Raw genomic sequence first — 21,731 nt, 5'->3', positions numbered from 1 at the left:
TGTGGGAAGAGCTGTGGAGGCTGGGACTGCTCAGAGGCAAGCACCGCTGCTGGCTGCTGGGGACAGTCTCTGGCCTGGGGGCATTTCAGCTGGCTTTTGAAGGGCAAGAGGAGGCAGCTCCCAGAGGGGGAGGAATAACGGGTTCTAGAGGCAGGCAGGGGCAGATGTGTCCCAGGCATCAAGAGGAGGCTGCTGAGTCAGGAGTGTGAGTGAGCAAGTGCCAGGGGTCAGGCACCCCTGGTCAGCATCCAGATGGGGAAGAGAAGCAGGAAGCCCATCCCAGGTGCGTCTCCCACACACCCTCACCTGAGGACCGGGATTTTCCTACTGTGAGGGGAAGGCCTGGACTGTGTTAACACAGCAAGTACTTCGGATCAGACTTTTAGAAAGTTCTGGAGCTGCTGTGCCCTGGAGAGGAGCGAGGTGAGTTGTGCATCAGGGTCTGCCTGCCCTGCTGGTCCCTGGCACTCGGCTCCCTGGGGCTGCTGCGTCTGGCAGCCACATGAGGGGCAGCGAGTGGATGAGCAGCGCCGCCTGGGCCTGGTGGTGAGGAAGGGGCCCCAAGCCCTCCAGTGCAGTTTAGAGTTGGCAGACAGTGTTGCCGGGTGTAAAGCAGGAGGGAGACAGGGCAATGCCTCGTGGGTCTGAGGTGGCCAAGCAGACTGTACCAATGAACTAGCATGGGAACTTGAAGGATTTCCTGACGAGAGAAACCCACACAGGAAGGGTGTGTGTGTGTGTGTGTGTGTGTGTGTGTGTGTGTGTGTGTGTGTGTGTGTGTGGCCAGTGGAGTGGAAGGGCTGCCCTGGTGTGGCTCCACATCCTGTGTGCGCTTGGTCCTTGCACACTTGCTTCCTCTTCTGTGGGCAGTGGGTGGAGGAGGCTGGAGGCCTAAGGTCTGGTGTGATGGGAGGGCACTGCTGAGACCTATGGTGTCTGTGTCAGGTGCCCATCACCCTTTGGCCCCCAGGCAGAGGATTCGAGGGGCACAGATGTGGACCTACCTCCAGGGCAGCTATGCCTGTTGCCCTCCATGCCTGACCCCTTCTTACATTATCTGTAATCTTAGCTGCAAGAATGAAAATGAACTTTTCCCCAAATACCTAAACCCCCGTAAGATGTTCTTAAGAGCTGAACTCTCCAGCCAAGCTAACCCAGAACCAAATCAGCCTCTCCCAAGTCACGATGGGTCACCCCCCTGCACCCTTCAGAAACTTACGTGAAATGGGAATAAATGGCTGTTGAGTTCAGAGTCCTGTTGGGAAGAGGAAAGATAAAATGTTTGAAGGAGCTGGGGATTTAGCTCAGTGGTTCCGGCGCCTGCCTCAAAAGCACAAGGTCCCAAGTTTGATCCCTGGTACCAAAAAAACATGTTTGAAGGAGCCATGCCACACCTAACTTGTGAACGCTCTTGAGACTATCACAATTTAGATGTACATGTTAGCTTCTTGGGAGGCTGAAGCAGGAGGATTACAAACTCAAGGCTTACCCGAGCAACTTAGCAAGATCCTGTCTCAAAATAAAAAGTCACGGTGTTCCGGAAATCTTGGAAAGAAATACACAGAGACATAGACTTTGGGTAAAATAATAAAAGTTCTACTTGCAAGCAGGCGGGACTGCCAGAAACCGGTCTGGTCAGTATCCCCCTGCCCCTTTGTTTAGCCAGTTTGTTCAATGTTTCCTTTTTATGTCCTTTTTAGCCATTATCTCATCCCTAGTGGTCTTTGATGTGTAAATACAATTACAAGATAAGCACATATACATTGTAAATTCACCCAGGCATTGCAACTTTATTAGGTTAATGAAGTTATTGGTTAAAGAGTCAGATAACTGTCACCTTAAAGTCACCTTAAACATGGGCCAGGCATTTAGCTCAGTGGTTTCGTTGCCTGCTGTGCAAGCACAAGGACCTGAGTTCGATCCCCAGTACCAAAAAATAAAAAATAAAGTCACCTTAAACAACAAGAGTTACGGGAAAAGCAAATCTTAAAGGAACATATTACTTGTTTTGCTTCTACAACTACCTAAATATTCAATCTACTAAGTTATCTAAAACTTTTCCCTGTCAATGGGGCTGGCCATGTACCTCAGTGGTAGAGCCCCTGGGTTTGATCCCCAGTGAGAGAGAGACAGACAGACAGACAGTCACAGAGAGTCCCCTGGGCAGGGGATGTGGGCAGGGAGCTAAGTGAGAGGCTCACATGCACAAGGCCTGGGTTCCGGCGCAGGACACATACACACACACTTCTAGAGGAAAGAAAACCTGTGCTCTGCTGCTCCTCAGAAGCTCAGGAGAAGGCCTCCTGTCTCTTGGCATAGCTAGTTTGTCTTTCACCCTCATGATGGTCTCACAGCTGAGGAGGGACACATTCTTCACTGGAAAGCTACCATTGTGGCTCCCAGAGAGGCCTAGAAGGAGAGGGCTGCCCTCCGATCAATGAGAAACTGTCAGGAGTTTGACTTTTGTTTTACCTCCTGAGAAAGGATGGGGTGAAGTGCTCCAAGCCCTTTGTACAAGGCTGGAGCCCCATGGGTGGAAATGACTAAGAGTCTCGTGAGTCAGGCATGGTGGCACATGCCTGTAGTCCCAGCACTCAGGAGGCTGAGGCAAGAGGATCACCTCGAGTCTGAGGCCAGCCTGGGGTATATAGTGAGTTCAAGGCCAGCCTGAACCACAAAGGGAGACCCTGCCTCAAAAAACAGTACAAAAGTCTCTTGAAGTCATGGATGTCTTATATCCAACCTTAAGGTTTTGTATTCTTGCTATGTAAACCCCCATTGCATCTCCAGATCTTCAGTAAAGTGCTACGTCCCCAAAGCCTGGAGTGTTTCTTCATCTGAGTGTCTTGTCAGCAGTGGCTGGCATCGTCCTAGGCAGGAGCCCAGCACCCAGCCCACATTGTCTGTCAGGGTGCAGCACCCTCGGGTCCCCCATGCTGTGGGTGAAGTTCCAGCCCAGGGGCCCCGGTGGTCTCCTGCCTGTGGGAACCTCTGCCGGGCTCCCACCTCAGGCTGTGGGCCCCATGCACTTTGCACTTTCCCAAGCCCAGTGTGGGGGACCACCCCGTTGATTGTGCCCAAAGCAGGCTGTGAGCAGTGCAGGCTGTAAAGAGTTAACCCTACAATTAGCTCGTTTCGAGAAATGAGTCTGACCAAAGCCTATGTGACTAGATAACATGGCAGCCAAGGGCAGAGTGACTCACACCCAAATTCTATTCTCAAAATTAAGAATGCTTTGTCTCTTCTCTTACAAGCCTTGCCTGTGTCAGCAACCACGTGTAGCCCTCTCACCCTAACTGTGATGTCACCAATATCAGAGGCTTTGGGTGGCCAGGGTCTTTTGCTGCTTGCTCAGCATCGGCCATCCTGCTCCCCATTTCTCTCTCTACTTCTTTCTTAAGTTTTTTGCTTGCCTTGCACTGTAGCACTGAGCAGGAGATCGGAACCTGCCACGGGGCCTGATAGTCCAGCGATCAGCAAACAGACACAAAGCCCACTGGGTCTGAAGGGTGCACTGCAGGCAGGATGGTCCCTAGCCTGGCCTCTCAGGAACTTGGCCCAGGAGTATGCAGGTTTATTGGCGAGGGGCCCCAGCCCTGAGCTGCTAAGCAGAATCCCAAGATGTGATCGATGCGGCCAAGTGCTGTGCCCCTAGTTTCCAGCCAGCAGCAGCACTGTCTGCCCATCAGCACTGTCCCTCAGGGAGCTTCCTTCACCAGAAACCAGACGCTTGCCCAGCTGGTTTGTGTGTGTTTGAACAGGGAGTTGCGTGATCTTAAAGGGTTGTGTGACACTGGTATGGAGGGCCTGGTGACCCCGTGTCCACTATGGAGACCTGCATTATCCCACCTGAGCATCGGGGAATGCTGGAAAGTTCGGATCGTACACATGGGGAACGATATGCAGTCCTTCACTCCCCAAACTGAACAGTGGCCTGATACACACTACTTGCTGGACTAGACGAAGTCTTACAGCATCATGCTCAGAAAGGGGTAATTCATTTATAACTCCGTCTATCCCGGGAGCAGTTCTGGAACAAGGTCGGGAGAGCCACTGTTGTCCCTAAGGGCTTGTCCTTCCAGGCACTGGCTGCATGGGTTAGAGGCTAAAGTGGGGTGTTGTGGCACACCCCCACGCAGCTGGCATTTACTGAGTGTGCTGTGTGCCAGGACAAATCTCGGAACTTACCAGGGCAGAAAGCAAAGAGCCCTGCCTCGTGCGACCTCCTTCCTAGCAGAGAACACAATAAACAAGCAACCAGAAGGAGAAACAAACAAGCAAACAGGCTGTTCACTGCATGGTTGAGAATCAGAGACCAGGGTCCACAGCATCCTTCCAGCCCATGGAGACCTAAGAGCTTGCACTGGACCCCACCTGCTCTCAGTAGCACTGAACAATGGTGTTACACATGGGTCTTCAGGGACATTCCAGGTCCACACGACAGCAAGGGCCAAGCTCAGAGTGACTGCAGGAGGTACAAATCACACCCGAAGTAGAGCAGGGGCTCTCAGAGTGGGTGGTCATCGCAGGCCTCTGGATGGGAAAGGGGAGCCCTGGAGCACCAGGGGTGAGAGGAGGCTGGAGTGGACCCACGGAGACGACATCTCTCATCACTGGAGGAGGGGACTTTCGGGGACGAGTCCTTTCCCTGGTCTGCCTCCCTCCAGCGGCTTCCCTGGGGTGGTGGTGCTCTTATGACTGTGACTGTCAGGATGCCTGGGCATTCTTGCTGGGATGCTAGGCTGAAGAGCGGCCCCTGCGAGCTCCCGGGAGCCTTGGACCTTCAGGCAGGTGCTGAGGCTCGGCTGAGGCAGAAAGTGGATGTCTTTAGTCTGGTCGAGTCCAGACAAAGGCTTCCTCTAGTTCCTTGCAGGTGACACGGCATTCTAGGAACCAAGCGCAAGGAAACAACTGGGGACAGCCATGTCCGCATCCAGTGTGGCAGGACTCAGCGCTCTGTTCTCTGCCCAGGCCTTCAGCTGTGCCTGGTGTCCTCTAGCCCAGAGGCAATCCCGGTGCTCTTGCCTAACCAGAGAGCTTCCTGTTTCTGCCTGAGCTGGGAAGCAGCAGTCTGGTTGCATGGCATAGAACAGGGATTTGGGGTCTACTTCTTGAACTCAATTTGAATAACTTCCTTTTTTTTTTTGTACTGGAGATTGAACTCAATGTATTCATACTGAGCTATAACCCCAGCCCTTTTTAATTTTTCATTTTGAGACAGGGTCTCATCAGGTTGCCCAGGCTGGGCTTGAACTTGCCGCAGTGTCTCATAGTGCTGGAATTACCTCCCAAAGCCCCACCACGCCTAACTCTACCCTCCCTTCTTGTCTTTTTTTGAGACAGGGTCTCAATATGTAGTTTAGGCTGGCTTTGAACTCACTATTGTAGCCCAGGCTGGCCTCTAGCTCATGACAATCCTCCTGTCTCAGCCTCCCAAGTGCTGGGACTACAGGGGTGCACCACCAGGCCTGGCCACCCTCTCTTCTTCAGCCCACTGTTTCCCCGTTCTCAGATACCCAGTGCCACCGGTATTCTGGGAAGTCAAGTGCTAAGAATCACGTTCCTCCTTCGCATCCACTGGGTTAGCATTCTGCTTTCTCTGGTCTGCTAAGTCAGCACCAGCTACTGTTCAGCTTCTAAATGTGTTATCTTTCTTCATCCTTTCCAGTTTCATTCCTTTGAAAGTCCCTCAGGACCCATTCAGAAAGCTTTCGGGGTCGGGGAGTAGACACGTGTGGACTCCGCTGTGGTTGACTTTCTGACCCCAGCTGTTGCTCTGGCTGCTGTGGGGTAGGGTCACGGGGCAGGTGTGGAAGTGGGGAGACAGACAGGAGGCTGCAGCAGAGGGGCAGGTGCGACCAGTGGCGCTGTGCTTGGGGTGGAGATGAGAAAGGGGCCACCCTGGAGGTGGCTGAGGACAGTTCCCGTGGCTTCCTGAGAGCCTGCATGGAGGAAGTGGGACAGGGTGAGGTGCTAGGACCACTCTGAGGTTCCTGGTTCACACAGACAGACTTGGGAGCAGCACGTGTAGGGATGGGGATGAGGAGGGAGACACCACAGAGAGCGGACAGGCGGCACTGGGTTCTGGAACAATTCTGGGCCAGGTGTGGTGGCGGCATGCCTGTAATCCTAGCACTCGGGAGGCTGAGCCAGGAGAATCGCTGCTAGTTCGATGCCAGCCTGGGCTACATAATGAGTTCAAGGCCAGCCCGAACTTCATAGCAAGACCCTGTCACAAAACAAAACAAAACAAAACAAAACAATTTAAGTAGAACAATTCCAGAACTGAGGGGAGAGCTCGGGGCTAGATTTAGGAGTCACTGGCACCAGATTCATGTTTGAATTCCTGGGAGTGGATGTGATTTCAGGAGCTGAGTCTGGACTCAGGAGAGGGCTTGCCATTTTTCCCTGAGACTCCATGCACTCAAGTGTGGGGGCAGGAGTGTTCTCAGAGCGAATAAACCGTCCCGAGGGAGTTCTCCAATGCTGCTGACCGCTGCCAGGCGAGGCGGCCGCGGTGGTGAAGACTTCCAGCTCCTCCTTCCTGTCACGGAGCTGCTGCACCTCCGACGGGGCATAGTGACGGTGCTAGCCATCACTAGTCGAACAGTACCTGAGAGGAGGGGAGAGGATGAAAGAAAAACACAACCTCTGAGGAAAAGAAAAAGGAGAGAGAGGCGGAGGAGAGACCCCTCTTCCCACTTTATTGCCCTTTATATACCTTTTCCACAACCCCCAACCCCTCCTCTGTACATAATTCGGCGACTAATTATTTTCCAGGGAAAAGGTCAAATGTATCTTTACAACTCCGGGAATAACGTTCCCTTGCACTGCAGACATTCGAACTCTATTTAACCACTCTTGTTACAAGTAACCATCCTTGTTTTTGTGCCCGCTGCATATCCAGGATTCATTATGTTCTCAAGAGACTCAGAGGTCTCTCAAGGTTATTTCAACCTTTCGCTCTCCACAGCACAGGTCACTGACTGAGAACAAAACCCTTGGGTCCTGAACACCTTGGAGGTGGATGCAATCCTGTGACTAATCGACCAATGGAGGTAGCAAAAATTTGATTCCAGAAGGGAGGGGCATGGTCTCCTTACCCTCTTAGGAGCAGGCTGCAGTGTGATTGTGATGGCCGGATTCTGTGCAGCCTCTTTGGATCTCGAGATGACCATAGGAAGGGAGCTACTCATGACATAGCAGCAGATACAGGGTGCTGGATTCTTTATACCACGAGAGTACAGCAACGGTTCTGGTCAGATTTCACATGAGAGAAGAATAAACTATTTCAAGTCACTTTTATTTTGTGGGATTGTAATTAGCAGCCAAATTTATTATTTGAGGCATAAATAGTTGTATTAATAGTGCTACCCCATTCTTTCTAGCATTTTTCAGTTTGCAAAGCACTTTGGAATGCATTTCCTTGCTTGATACCCGCAGCTGCACTGTGACACTATAGATAGTCTTCTCACAGATGAAGAAAGTGAGGCTCAGAGGAACCCTAACCAGCACCTGACTTAGATCTCGCTCTCTGACCTGGGTCCGCTGGCTCCTCACCCTGAGCTCAGGAATGCAGGTTTTCTGATGCTGGGCGGGACAGGGGAAAGCTGGCTCCAGAGGTCCCAGAGAGTACTGGCACTAAGGGAGGATTCAGAGGGAGAGCGGGAAGGAGAAGGGGAAAAAAGAAAAGATTTGGAGCTGGGTGTGGTGCACACCTGCAATCCCAGCACTCTGGGAGGCTGAAGCAAGAAGAGCACACGTTCAAAGCCACCCTGGGCAATTTAATGACTTAGTGAGACTCAGGCTCAAAATAAAAAGAATAAAGGGACTGTTGTAGCTCAGGTACTCAGTTCAATCCTCAGTGCGAAGGTCCTGGTTCAATCCCCAGTACCACAAAATAAAGGAGAGTAAAAGGGAAGGGAGGGAGGGCGGGAGGGAAGGAAAAAGAAAAGCACAGAAGAGAAAATGTAAAATTGGGGCGGAGCAGGTACAGCTCAGTGGTGAAACAGTTGCCCACCGTGCCCAAGGCCTAGGGTCCCAGGCCCCGCAGACTCCCTCCCGAAAGAGAAGAAAGCACTGTGGTGGTGTTTCAGTGCAGTAATCAATCGATTCTCACCTTCTGAGGAAAATACTTTTATTTCTTGAGAGGTGATGTGGGGCACAGGAGGCTGCGGGGAATGAAGGGGAGGAAAATTAGCGCGGCAGGGAGAGGTACGCGGCAGGGAGCGGTACGCGGCAGGCAGCGGGTGAGCGAGCAGCCGGGTCTTAGCCAGGTCAGACTGGCTGTGGGACCTCAGCCGAGCTGTCTCTCCACCCTGTCGGGTTCCCTTGTGCCAGAGGGGTCGGCTTCTCTTTGCGCCTCCCCACCTCCAAGCTAGGAGAGCTTCTGCTTTTCCTCTTCACTGCCTACTTGGCTGGCTTTTTTCCACTTCCGATCTCGAAACGCCTTCACTCTGGCAGCAGTCTAGAGGCTGGTGGAGGCCCCTTTGGAGGACTTTGCTCAAGGCTGCAGGGCCAGGATGTGCCAGCTGCTGGCTGGAGCTGGCCCCAAGGCTTCACAGACTCCATGCTGTCTCCCCAGTTTAGGCACTGGAAAACCGAGAGCTTCTGGAAAATACCGCTCTGTGCAGCCACCCGCCCCCTTTCATTTTAGCCAACCGACCCTCCCAGTCCTGGACACACATTAAAGCAAGCCTCAGATGCCTGCCTCGGAGGCGCGGCCCGTCCCCAGCTGTAATCTGCCCTTGCTCGTTTTCATCTCCCTGGATCTGGGATTCCTGGCCATGGTCCCTGGCTTTGATATTTGCTTCTGTTCCCTCTGGTTTGGCAACTCATCACGTTCGCCTTGAGGCTTTCTGGCCTCCAGATTTTGTCTGCTGGGTCCTGTCCTCTGGCTTAATATCCTGCAGTGGCCCAAAACAAGGAACACTCTCTGGTTGGACTCCGCAGAGTCCCACATGAGGCTAGAGATGAAAGCGGCCCCGAGCTAGCAGGCAGCACAGAGTACAGGAGAGCTAAACCAGACCTAAACCAGCCGGGTCACCCCACACGCACATGCACACGCACACGAGAGGCCAAGCAAGCACTCACTACTTTGTCTGCAGGACCAGGGCGCCACTGTGTTCCAGCAGGGCTGGCCTGCTGCTTCCAGCCAGAGTAGTGCCCCTCAGCACACTCTCCGGATGTCTGGCACTGCTTTGGGGCTTAGGGGCAACAGTGAAGAAAGCCCAGCTGTCAAGGAGCCCACACCCACCCCAATGGGGGACACTCAGAAATCCATGACCACTAAAATGCATAACAGATACTGGAAATGGGAAGAGAATGTTCAAATGGGAAGGGGAACGAGGGAGCAGGGAAGGGGCGAGAAAATAGAAGGAAAAAAGGACACAAAGTTTTTGTACATAGAGCAGGGGAGGAGAGGAGAATGGGAGAGAAGAGGCGGGATGTATCATGCGGGTGCAAATTCCCTATGATGAGTGTTATCATTCTGTATGTCTAAAATGTACCAACAAATGTTCTGCTATTTTTTAAAAAAGAAAACCCATGAACTGATGGTGGCAGCCTTTTGCCTCTTGGGGACCCTCTTGGGCCTAGATCTGCTCTCTGTCCTGCAGGACAAGGCCACAGATGCCCAGATCTGCCAAGGAGGCAATCCCCAGAGAAAGGGGGTCAGCCGGGGCTCAGCTGGTGCATGAGAGGAAAGGAGAGAAAGATTGGGCAGGGCGGGGGAGCACAGGGAGAGACCATGAACCGGCCTGAGGAGGAGCGGCTCCAGTCCTGGTTAGTTGGGAGGGCGCACAGGTGTCCCACCTCCGGGGCAGCACCAGCATTCGGGGCCTTGGCCTGCACACTTGCCCTGCACTGTCCCGGCTTTGGGACTCCAATGTGCAGGCGACTCGGGCACCCTGAAGCTGGAGAAGCAACAGGGGTGTTCTCCCCCAACCCCCACCTCTCCCTTGTCTATTTCTATATTTTTGGTGCTGGAAGTTGAAGCCAGGGCCTTCACACTGAGCTACATCGCCAGCCCTTTTTAATTTTTGTTATATTTTGAGATGGGCTATCACTAAGCTGTTACATTGCACAGGTTGGGCTTGGACTGGGATCCTCCTGCCTCAGCCTCCCCAGTGCTGGGACTGCAGGTGTATAGCCCCACGCCAGGTTCAGGGATGCACATGGTGATCAAGCGCAATGTTACAGCTCAGATCTGAAACGTCCCCCAAAGTCTCAGATAATCAGAAGTGGGGCTTTTAGGGCCGAGGATTTAGCTCAGTGGTTCTGCTGCCTGCCTCCCAAGCGCAAGGTCCCAGGTTCAATCTCTGGTACCAAAAAAATAAAAAAGAAGTGGGGCTTTTGGAAGGTGATTGGGTCATGCAGGCACTCAATCCACTGGTGAGTTCATAGCTGAATGTGCTATTGGGAGGTGGGTCAGGAGAGGTGGCTCACTGGGGCTATGACCTGGATCTTTCTAAGGATCTTAGATCTAAGGATCTAAGGATCTTTCTCTTTCCTTTTCTTTCTTTTCTTTTTCTTTATTTTGGTACCAGGGATTGAACTTGGGACCTTGCACTTGCGAGGCAGGGGAAGAACCACTGAGCTACATCCCCAGCACTGCTTTTTCTTTTCTTTTCTTTTCCTTTCTTTCTTTCTTTCTTTCTTTCTCTTTCTTTCTTTCTTTTTTTTTTTTTTGCTATATAGTTCAGGTGGGGCTTGAACTGACTATGTAGTCCAGGGTGGTCTTAAATTCTCAGTAATCCTCCTGCCTCAGTCTCCTGAGTGCTGGGATTACAGGTGTGAGCCAGCATACCCAGCTGTGGGGTATATTTTCGTCCCTGGCTACTACCTTCTCTCTGCTTCCTGGATGCCATAGAGTGAGCAGCTGTCCTTTAACTGGCCCTTCCACCCTGCCATTTCTATCTTGGAGCAGCTGACCCCACTGGACTGAACCCACTGGAACTGTGAGCCAACTAAACCTCTCCTCCTTTAAAGTTGTGAGGGCTGGGTATTTTGTCCTGGAGATGGGAACATGACTAACACTGGAGAGAAAAGCTCCACCCCAGGCTGTGATGGATTATTAGTAATTCCACCCCCTTGTGGAGATGGGAGGGGTTTGGTGTAGGTACAGGAGGGTCCCTTCTCTGGGAAATGCACGTACTTCAGCAGCATTTTCATCATTATTTGTAAAAATTATTTTCTCTTTACAAACTCTTTAAAAATTATTTTCTCAATAAAAATAAATACAAGAAGCTGGGCGTGGTGCCACACAGCTATAGTCCCAGTTCTTGGGAGGCTGAGGCAGGAGGATTGCCATGAGTTTGAGGCCAACCTGGGCTACATAGTGAGTTTAAGGTCACCCTAAACTACAAAGTGAGATCCTGTCTCAAAATTCAATGAATAAATAAAAAAAATAAAAATTAAATTTAAAGTACTTTCTTTTCATTTGACTTATAATCTTTTCATTATATATATGTATTTATTATTATTATTATTATTATTATTATTATTATTATTATTTGGTGCTGGGGATTGAACCCAGGGCCTTGCACATGCTAGTCAAGCACTCCGCCACTGAGCTACATCCTCAGCCCCAAATCTTGACTTTTGTATTAGTTTATAAACTACTAGTCACTATCAATTGAATGTTATGTATATGATGCATGAAAAGAATACTTGAAGTTATTTGTGTACTTTACCTATTTTTTCAATTTATTTAAATTGTAAATTTTAAATATGTGGTTTAAGTTCATGTTGTTCCTTTGTTTATGGAGCTAGTTTTTTATCCTAAATCTCCTTCACTTGTACTTTGATTAATGCTCAGCTCATGAATTTCTCTAAACATTTAATATCACTTACAAGCTTGATTAATTAAATTATCTTAGACTGTTAAAGCTGCAATTAAGCATTTCCAAATCTAACATCTGACATCTGTCTAAGGAAGACTTAGGAAAATCTAAGCAAAACCTTAGACACTAATCATTTAACATGAAGAATTTAAACACTATCTACAAAACACAGTCTCAGTTTATAGATTTTATTAGAGTTCTATAAGCAGTTATCCACTTGATCTGCACAAATACTAGACTGCCAGCCCAGGCCGGGGCATGGGCTGCAGTGGTGGAGCACTTGCCCAGCAGTGTGAAGCCATGGGTTTTGTCCCTAGCACCAAAAAAAAAAAAAAAAAAAAACCAAACCAACCCCCTCAAAAGACATTGGAAATATAGGTCACAAACTTTTATACTTTTTTTTTTTAGCTACAGATTATTATTTTATTGAGTGTAGTTTTTAAACATGGGTGGTTTTTGACTCAGTATTCTATATTATTTTCTCATGTTTTAAGAAAATTGTGTTGAAATCATTTACAAATATATACATATATAGGGAATGATATGCTTATAAGGTTATATTTTTCTGTCTAGAAACACATTACACATTTCTGTAGTATTTTGTGGGTTTTTAAATATCAGCTAACTCTGTTTTATTCAACTAGTGAACATCAAAACTGCAAGTCTGCATCTGGTACAGAACAGGTCCTTGAAAATTTTTTGATTACAGAAAGAAAGAATGAATAGTTATATGTATTTTTTATATCTGTATAAGCATTTACACTGTGATCTACCTTTAATGAGATATTTTTGTTACGCTTTCACATTGTTCCATATATGTAAATACACATAAACTGTTGCTTTTTAATACATCTCTTATTCTAGTAGAATTCACATGTAATAAAAGTTATCTTATAAATTATACAATTCAATGGTCTTTGTGTCTTCATGAGATTGTGCAAGCATCATCACTATTGAAATTTGAAATATTTTACTCACCCTGAAAGGAAAGTGCTCACTCATTGGCCACCACTCCCCCTCAGTCTCCAGCCCACACAAAACACCAATCTACTTTTTGTTTCTATAATACACCTACTGACATACTTTTTTTGTCGGGGGGGGCTACTGGGGATCAAACTCGGGTCCTTGCACTTGCTTAGCAGGCGGTGAAACCGCTGAGCTAAATCCCCAGCCCCTGACATATTTTATACTTTGCAAACACCTTAAAAAACAGACTATAAAATGCTAAACTTTAAAATGGCTCATGGTGAATTTTCTGTGAATTTTACTACAACTAAAAAAAGATAAAAAGCAGATAAAACATAAATTATCCCCTTGATAACAGTAGTTAATAATGCATACTTCTTTAACCCTACGACAAGTGTTAATGTGTGTCATTCATCTTGTTTATAGTTGATATAAAGACTCAGCCTCACAGGTGGGCTATGATGACTGAATTAAAGATTTAGAGGGTGGGGTGTGGCTCAGTGTTAGAGAGTGTGTAGAGTTTGCATTTAGCGTGTTCAAGGCATTTGATTCCTCAGCATGCACACACGAAATTCAGGATTTAGATACCACTACAGATTAGGAATATGAACTCCAGATTGGCACTGCTGTACTATCATGGGTATGGAGAGTCACGGGGACATTGGACACGGGGTCTGGGAGAAGGGTCTGGATGTCTGTATAACACAATTCCTAAAAACTAAAAGTGTTCCCCCTAAAATTAGGAACAAGACAAGACTGCCCATTGTCACTCCTTCTGTTCAACATAATGCTTGAAACATTAGCCAGAGCAAGCAGGCAAGAGAAAAAAATAAAAGGGATACCTATACAAAACGAAGAATTCAAATTGTCATTATTTGCAGATGATATGATACTCTACATATAAGACCCAAAGAACTCCACCAAAAAACCTCTTGGATTCACTAACCATCTTCAGCAACATAGCAGGATACAAGATGAACTTACAAAAATCATTAGCTTTTGTATACACCAATAATGAACTTGATGATAAGGAAATTATGAAAATAATACCATTCACAGCCTCAAGAAAAATGAAATACCTAGAAATTAACCTAACCAAGGAAATGAAAGACCTCTACAAAGAAAACTACAGTTCTCTGAAGAACAAGACTGAAGAGGACATCAGAAAGTGGAACGGTGCTCCTTGCTCCTGGAGAGGCAGGACCAATATTGTCAAAATGGCCACACTCCCAAAACTGGTACAGACCGTCATGGCTTGGGTCTCACCCCAAAGCCTCATGCAGTCTTTTTCAGAGGTGGCTGAATCTGGAAAGTGTGATGCTGAGGCTAAGGGTGTGTGATTCCTAAACCACTACAGGTGAGTGATTGGGTTGGCCCCGCCCTAATCTCTGTAGTCCAAGGGGCAGAAAGACTGTTAAAGTCCCTTGTTGCTTTTGTTACCTTCCAGCTGCCATGAACAGGTTCTCCTCTGCTAGGCTTGTCTGCCATGCCACCCTGCCTTGGAGCTAGCTGATTATGGACTGAAACCTCTACAAACAAATCCTTTCCCTTCTAACTTTGGGTATCAGGTATTTTGTCTCAGCAATGAGAGAAAAGTAACTAACACAGAGATTCAAAGCAGTCCCAATCAAAATACCAGCAACATACTTTACAGAACTAGAGAAAACAATCCTAAAATTCATATGGAGCCAGAAGAGACCCAGAATAGTGAAAGCAATGTTGGGCAATAAGAGCAAAGTAGGAGGCCTTAGAATATCAGACGTCGAGCTATACTACAAAGCAATAGTGTTAAAAAAGGCATGGTACTGGAACAAAAACAGATATGTGGATCAATGGAACAAAACAGAGGATACAGAAAGGACCCCAGACATACTCAGCTATTTGATCTTTGACAAAGGAGCCAAAAGCATATGTTGGAGGAAAGACAGCCCATCCCACAAGTGATTCTGGGAAAACTGGGTATCTGTGTGCAGAAGATTGAAACTGGACCCTTATCTCTCACCATGTACTAAATTAAAATCAAAATGGATCAAAGATCTAAACATTAAAACAGAAACATTAAATGTACTGGAAGATAAAATAGGTAAAACACTTGATGACATAGGTGTAGGAAAGGATTTTCTAAATAGAACAGTAATTGTACAAGAAATAACAGCAAGAATCAACAAATGGGATTATATCAGACTAAACAGCTTCTGTACAGCACAAGAATCAATTAGCAGAGTGAAGAGACATCCTACAGAATGGAAAAAATTACCGGTTACTTCTCAGACCAAGGACTAATATCTAGAATATATAAAGAACTCAAAAAAATTAGACCACCTAAAATTAAAGTCCCAGTCAAGAAATGGGCAAGAGGAGTGAATACTTCATAGAGGAAGAAATACAAATGGTCAGCAAATATATGAAAAAATCTTCAGCATCTCTGATCATTAGAGAGATGCAAATTAAAACAATGCTAAGACTTCATCTTAATCATTAAAAAATCAAACCATAGTGAGAGGCTATGGGGGAAAAGGAACCCTCCTCCACTGTTTGTGGGAATGTAAACTAGTACAACCACTATGGAAATCAGTATGGAGAGTCCTAAAAAATAGAAATTCCATATGACCCAGTCTATCTTCCCCAAAGAGCTTTAGACATCATACTAGAGCAATACACACATACCAAGGTTATAGCAGCCCAATTCATAATAGCTAAATCCTGGAAGCAGCCTGTATACACATCAACAGATGACTGGATAGAGAAAATATGGTCTCTCTGTGTAATGGATACTACTTGGCCATAAAGATGGATGAATTTGAGACATTTGTAGGAAAACAGATGCACCTAGAAAATATAATGTTGAGCGAAATAAATCAGACACACAAACTCATCTGAGTAAGGGAAAGTACAAACCAAGAGAAAAATAAAGGAAGGATAGAATGAGACAAGGGATGGATCTCTTGCCAATGGGAAGGGTCCAGGGGACCAAGGCGAGGGGCAAGTGGGAGGGAATGGGGAAATAGGCAGAGCAAAGGTGTGCCACATACGGGATCCTAATAACCTCAGTGAACGTGGACATTATATGCCATAAACATGAGCTAAGATGAACAATATCAACAAGAATGAGAAGGGGAACTAAGGAGAAGGGAGGGAGGGAGGGAGGGAAGGAGATTAAAAAAGAAACGACTGCATTACGTACGTGTTTCAACGCCCCAAGATGGTTGTAAAATGCATGAACTGCAAACATGTACTAATAAATCTAAAAGATGATTGGAGGTGAAATGAAATCAGATTAACAAAGTGCTAATTGTTGGACTTGGGTGCTGGCACATGATGTGTTCCAGTACGAAGACTCGTATTAGGTACGACCACGTCTGTCTGTTATCAAGTGCACACGTTACTCACGCAGCGCACCTGTGCTATGACTGGTCACCGGCATACGTCTCCTGTTCATCTATTCACACAGGCGTTTATCTCTCATCCTAAGGCACCTGCGTGGGCATTTACAAATACTTATTATCACCTATTCTGAGTATTAGTGTCAATATTATTTATCGATATTTAATTATATATTAATATTATTATTTTATAATTCAGTACATCTGTCGTGTGTTGCAATGGACATACTAAATGTGTCCGTCCGGCGGACAGTCTTAACTAAGCCTTACTTTGGGGGTAGGGCTTATATCGGAAGCATCCTGAAAAATCATGCTAGGGCTTATTTTCCGATTAGGTCTTATTTTTGGTGAATTATGGTAACTGTTTATGCTAATGTAAGTATATACACTGATATAACTATATATGCCAATTACAATGTTTTCATTCTTTTTTTGTGGTATTGGGGATTTAACCTTAGGCCTTTGCACAGAGCTACAATGTATGATTGAAAAATATGTAAAAAAAAGAAAAGAAAGAAAAATATGGTGAATGTTTAAATTTTTAAAAACTTACTACAGTAAAAGACACATTGCCAAGGGTAACTGTGCTCAAAGTGAAGGGGAGTATTTTGAGAAGGGTTAATGGAAATATGTCTTTACTATAATAAATTATTTAATTTAAACATTTTTGGTGTTTTTTTACTACCCCTTGTTGATCAAACATCTATGGCAATTTCTGTCAAATAAAAACACGATGGTGTGTCCACCATGAGCACCAGATCCAGATGTAATGCTATGTAGCCCAGGCTGGCCTGGAACTCACGGGAACCCTCCTGCCTCAGCCTCCCAATTGCACCACCACACCTGGCTTTTGGAGGCTCATGCTTTCTGCAGGCACTGATCTGTCGGGTCACACATATGCACACACTCAAAACCAGCTCAGAACCACTTGCGCTCATGATGCTCAATGCCTTTGACCTGTCTCTCCTTGTTTTTTGTGCTTGAGAACTTGAATCCAGCCTACTCTCATACCCACGATACATCTGAGCGCAGCAAGTCTGCATGTTCCAATTTGAAAACACATTATTCTGGTGCAAGGGTTGGCAAACCACGGTCTGATGCTTGTTTTTGTAAATAAAGTTTTATTGGAATGGGTGCTCATTCATTTTTATATTGTTAGAGCTGCTTTGGGCTCCAAGGGCAAAGCTGAGCAGTTGTAACAGAAAGCACGAAACCACCGGGCCCGACCTGCCTGCTCTCTGGCTCTTGTCCACACTCTCAGATAGTCTTAGCAACAGTGAGTAGCAAGGAAGAGCTGCCAGATTTAGCAGTTAAACCACAAGCTCGCCTTTCCTTCCTTCCTTCCTTCCTTCCTTCCTTCCTTCCTTCTTTTCCCTCTCTCTCTTTCATTTTTCTTGGTGTTGGGGATTAAATCCAGGGGTTTGGCACATGTAAACAGCCAACAAATATATTTTTACAGAGTAAGTATGTCCCCAATATCACCTGATGCCTCTACAACAATGACTTGCACAAGACCCTTGTCACCCCCGGTCCTACCACACTGGCCTTACTGTGAGCCTAGAAGAGAACGAAGCTGAAGGGACCAGCTGTTTGGAAGATGTGCGCACAGCATGGAAGCAGAGGGACACTCTCTGGTCACTTGTGCCTGCCGATAAAACTTGACAATTGTGCAGCTTCTGGTCGCTGGGTTCCTAGGCATCTGTGATCAGTAACCACTCCACAAACTGCACAAGTAATGTTGTGGAAGGGGGTGTGTCACTAGTCTGGGAAGTACTTTTTAAAAAATAACAGATCAAGTCGGCTGTGGTGGTGCACACCTATAATTCCAGAGGCTGAGGCAGGAGAATTGCAAGTTGGAACCCAGCCTGGGCAATCTATCGACTTAGCATGACCTTGTCTAAAATAAAAAGATAATAAGAGGGCTGGAGGTGTAGTTTGGTGTGAAGGCCCTTGGTTCAGTCTCTAGTGACACACACACACACAGACACACAGAAAGGTAGCTCTAGGGCTGGGATGTAGTAGTGCACCTGCTTAGCATGTGTGAAGCCCTGGGTTTGATCTCCAGTACTACAAAAAAAAAGTAAGGATATAAATAAAAATTAAAAGTTTGGTGTGGTTGGGCATGCCTGTCATCCCAGCACTTTGTAAGACTGAGGCAAGAGGATTCGAAAGTTTGAGCCAACCTGTCTCAAAAAAGGGGTGGGAGGCTGAGAATATAGCACAATGTGAAGGCACCGAAAACAAACAAAAAGCAGCTCCACTGAGCACTTCATGGTTTGTGGAAGTCATTTTAGGTGGAAGACTCATTTAAGGTAACTAAGTGCTCAACTTTAACCACTAGTTCAGGGCCTGCAGGGGCAGAAACAAGGACTTTATCCTCTCGTAGTCTGTGTTGCCTGAAAGACCTGGGGAAATTAGCTCTCCTTATGCATCTGGGCTGGCTTCAAGCGGATAAGCGCCGGGAATACAGGTGTGCACCATCTTGCCTGTCGAGAAATCTGAGCCCCAGTTTCCTCTGGTAGAATGGAGGATGACAGTACCTGCCGAAAGGAGTTACCGTGAGGATCAATGAGTTAAAATGTGTCACAACTGCTGGCCCTGCACATAAGCCCTTGGTAGAAGTTAGTTCTTTGCTTTCTGGAAACCAGGAGCTGACAGAGAAGCCTTCCCGCTCGGTGTCCTGTAGTACCAACTCTTCTTACTAGGTGTCACTGTTTAGCAGGCACTGTCCTTGGCCCGGCTGGCTGGAAATCTACTTTTTGTCTATTATCATTTTTGATTTGATTTGGTGATTTCAAGGGGATAAACTGACACACTATCTTTTGAAATCCTTGGGGACTCAGAAATTCCAGCAGAGTTTCTGGCATCCAGGGCTGGAAAGAGCTGTTTGGAGTATTGCCTTTGGTCATAGTTAATTAAACCAGGGGGAAATTGTTTTTGGTGGTACTGAGGATTGACCCAGGGCCTTCGGAGTGAGTTGTATCCCCAGCCCTTTTAAATTCTGAAACTGGGTCTTGCTAAATTGCTAAATTACTCAGGCTGGGCTTGAAATTGCTGTCCTCCTGCCTCAGCCTCCCAGAGTGCTCAGATTACAGGTGTGTGCACCATGCCCAGAAGGCAGACCATTAATAACCACAGCAGGACAAGAGGACTGGATGGGCTGTAGGCCAAGAAGCCGGATACTGTCACCTTACTGTGTCTAACTAACCTCTGCGAATGTTCCGCAGGTCAGGAACTCCGAATCCCGCCAAGGCTGTGGCCACGTGCTTTCGGGAGTTCTTTCTCCCAGGCTGTCATGCCTCACGCTGGGTTCACTGGAGTTTTGTCCTCGGCGTACACACTCAGTGCGTGCTGGCCTCATGGGCTGTAAGTCACCTGGGCCTCTTTGTGTCAGACCCTTGTCCTCCACAGCTTCTCCGCAGATGTCTGCAGCCGTGCAGGCACTTGGTCCAGCATAGGAGTAAGGCCGGTCTTCCTTTAAAGGGCAGAAAGGGCTGCACTTCGGGGCAGCACCATGGTCAGGTGTACGCTGGCCCCTGCCGGCTGTCAGTCCACCCCTTGGGCACTGCGTGACCACGCCCCGCGCCACAGGGGGAGCGGGCAGAGCCCGGCTTCAGACGGCTGGCCGTCCAGCCGCGCAGCCCGGGGTTGCCAGCCAATCCGTCACCTGCTCTTTTTACAGGAAGGCATCGGCCCCTCTTTCGGATGGCGAAGTTGGAGCGCGCGCTAAGGGGCGGCCAGGCTGGAGACCCTTCGGGGAACGGGGAGGCTCTGAAGGGAGGGAGGAGGGTTATTTCCCTTGCTGGGTAGAGAGGTAGGAAGGGGATGGTCGGTGGTTAAGGAGAATACCCTGCCAGGAGGGGCCAGAAGACCAGCGGAAGCTGCTAGGGTAAACTCGAGAAAGCAAGGGCACCCTGCAGATAACAGCCAAGTTTTGTTTTTTGGGGGGTACCGGTATCGATGTCAGGACCTTGCGCTTGCGAGGCAGGCAGCGGAACCACTGAGCTAAATCCCAGGCCCCTTCTTTTCATTTTTGAGACAGAGTCTCGCTGTGTAGTTCGGGCCCGGCTCAGAGTTCGCTTTCTGAGACAGCAACGCCGAGGAGCGGAGACAGGCTTTAGTGCTTGCAAGTTTAGGCCTCGGCTTCAAAACCCGAGGTGCAGGGGCCCTGCCAGGGGGAGGTGAGGGCCCCAGGCAGCGGGAGGGGCTGCGCCAGCCAGGTCGGCCCTCGACCAGCCCCGAAGGCCTCCTGCGCCCAGGGCCGCGCACACGGGTCAGTCCCCCGGCCCGGGAGCCGGGACGTGGGCGGGCTCAGGCCCGGGGCAGGGCGGGGCGGGCGGAGGAGCGCTTGAGCCCGAGGCCGGGGCGCCGCGCACGCGCGGAGCTGGCCAGCCGGGCCCTGCACCCCACTCGGGGGCGGCCAGGTGGCGGAGCGCGGTGGGCAGCGGTCACGGCCAGCGGCTCGGCCTCGGGATGGCCACGCCCACGCCTGCCTCGCCCCGCCCCACCGAATAGCCCCGCCCCGCCCCGCCCCCCGTTTCCGCTGGCAGCGGCCGTGCGGGCGGGAGCGCGGGTACTCGCCCTCGGCCGGCGTGGTGAGTGCTGCGGGGTGGCGGCCGCGGGTCCTTCGGCGCGGGGCCGGGGTGCGAGCCGGGGCGGGCGGGAGCAGGAGGAGCTGCGCCGCCGCTCTGTGAGGAGACTCGGGGAGGGCGCGGCGGGCGCGCAGGCCGGAGCAGGCCTGGGCCGGGGCGGGCCGACCCCTCCGCCCGGGACCCCGCTTGGCCGGAGGCGAGGGCCGGGCGCCCGCGTCGGGATTCCGCCCCTCGTGCGCTCGCGCCTGCCACTTGAGAAACTTCTGAGGAAAACATTCCCGAGCGAGCCCCGGCTGCGGGGAGCCGCGCGAGGTCGGGGCTGGAGCTGGATTTTCGCAGAGCGCCTCCCGGGAGAGCTGCGCTGGCCCCGGCGTCGGAGCAGAGCCCGAGCGGGGCGGGCGTGTCAGCCTCCCTGCCCCAGGCGGCCCGGCCCGGGCACTCTGATGGCAGCGCCGGACCGGCCGCCGACCCCCCGGCGCCTCAGGCGTTTCCTCCTCCAGGAGGCTTTCCCCGACCCCGGGAGGAAAGCGAGGTGGGGTCCTTGACCTCGCGCCCTGCAGCCCATCTGCTGAAACGGCCGCGGGAGGACCTGTGGGTGCGGTCCCCTGCAGAGACGGGCGCTCAGCCTGCAGTCCTGAAGGTGGGGAGGGAGGAGACGATTACGGATAATTCAAACAATAGCCTGGGCAAATCGTTTCTATTTAGCGAGGAATGCAGCCGGAGAGGCAGACAATCGCAGGGCTTCCTGCTTCAGCCTGCCCTGGCTCTGTTGCGCCGGGCTGTGCGCTGGGGCACAGAGGGAAGGGAACCGGGGAGTGGAAGGTGCAGTGGGATTCGGTTCTACTTTACTCCTTGGAGACCCGCTCTGCACGAGGCCCTGAGCCGCTGAGAATACTCCAGAATCAAGTGGATTTTTAAATTTCTTATTGTTTTTGTCTTAGGCTTTA

General features: G+C 49.2%; 2 protein-coding genes across 8 annotated transcripts in view; one reads left to right on the top strand and one right to left on the bottom strand.

Moving 5' to 3' along the window:
* Positions 1-1,281: 1,281 nt before the first annotated feature.
* On the bottom strand, positions 1,282-20,631 carry LOC147827558 (uncharacterized). 2 transcript variants are annotated; one of them, XM_087213588.1, is made up of 4 exons: positions 19,401-20,631; positions 8,120-8,171; positions 7,104-7,255; positions 1,282-6,613 (listed from the first exon to the last, which is right to left on the bottom strand). In XM_087213588.1, the coding sequence occupies exons 1-4, from the start codon at positions 19,551-19,553 to the stop codon at positions 6,599-6,601; spliced, it is 372 nt and encodes a 123-aa protein (XP_087069714.1). In that variant the 5' UTR covers positions 19,554-20,631; the 3' UTR covers positions 1,282-6,598. The 2 variants fall into 2 exon arrangements, 1 of the variants encoding a protein (XP_087069714.1); XR_015452187.1 differs by lacking the exon at positions 8,120-8,171 and having other exon boundaries at positions 1,282-7,255.
* The window catches only part of Tspan9 (tetraspanin 9), a 183,127-nt gene continuing 181,997 nt past the window's right edge, over positions 20,602-21,731 (top strand). Inside the window, exon 1 of one of the 6 annotated variants that reach the window (XM_004869345.4) lies at positions 20,602-20,787. The gene's annotated coding sequence lies outside the window, so the exon portion shown is untranslated. The remainder of the gene's footprint in view (positions 20,788-21,731) is intronic. The other 5 variants (XM_021248157.2, XM_087213584.1, XM_087213586.1 and 2 more) reach the window with 5 other exon arrangements.

Source organism: Heterocephalus glaber, unplaced genomic scaffold (assembly GCF_053883595.1).
Source record: "Heterocephalus glaber isolate CG9 unplaced genomic scaffold, H.glaber_assembly_v1.0 deba00001444, whole genome shotgun sequence".
In the NCBI taxonomy this organism is placed as follows: domain Eukaryota; kingdom Metazoa; phylum Chordata; class Mammalia; order Rodentia; family Bathyergidae; genus Heterocephalus; species Heterocephalus glaber.
This window is presented reverse-complemented; position numbering and strand designations above follow the sequence as displayed.

Coding starts and splice junctions, on each gene's coding strand:
- LOC147827558 (XM_087213588.1), bottom strand. CDS start 19,553: ATGAGGCCAGCACGCACTGAGTGTGTACGCCGAGGACAAAACTCCAGT. Junction 8,172..19,400: donor CCTGCGGAACATTCGCAGAG/GTTAGTTAGACA, acceptor CATTCCCCGCAG/CCTCCTGTGCCCCACATCAC. Junction 7,256..8,119: donor AAAAGTATTTTCCTCAGAAG/GTGAGAATCGAT, acceptor AAATCTGACCAG/AACCGTTGCTGTACTCTCGT.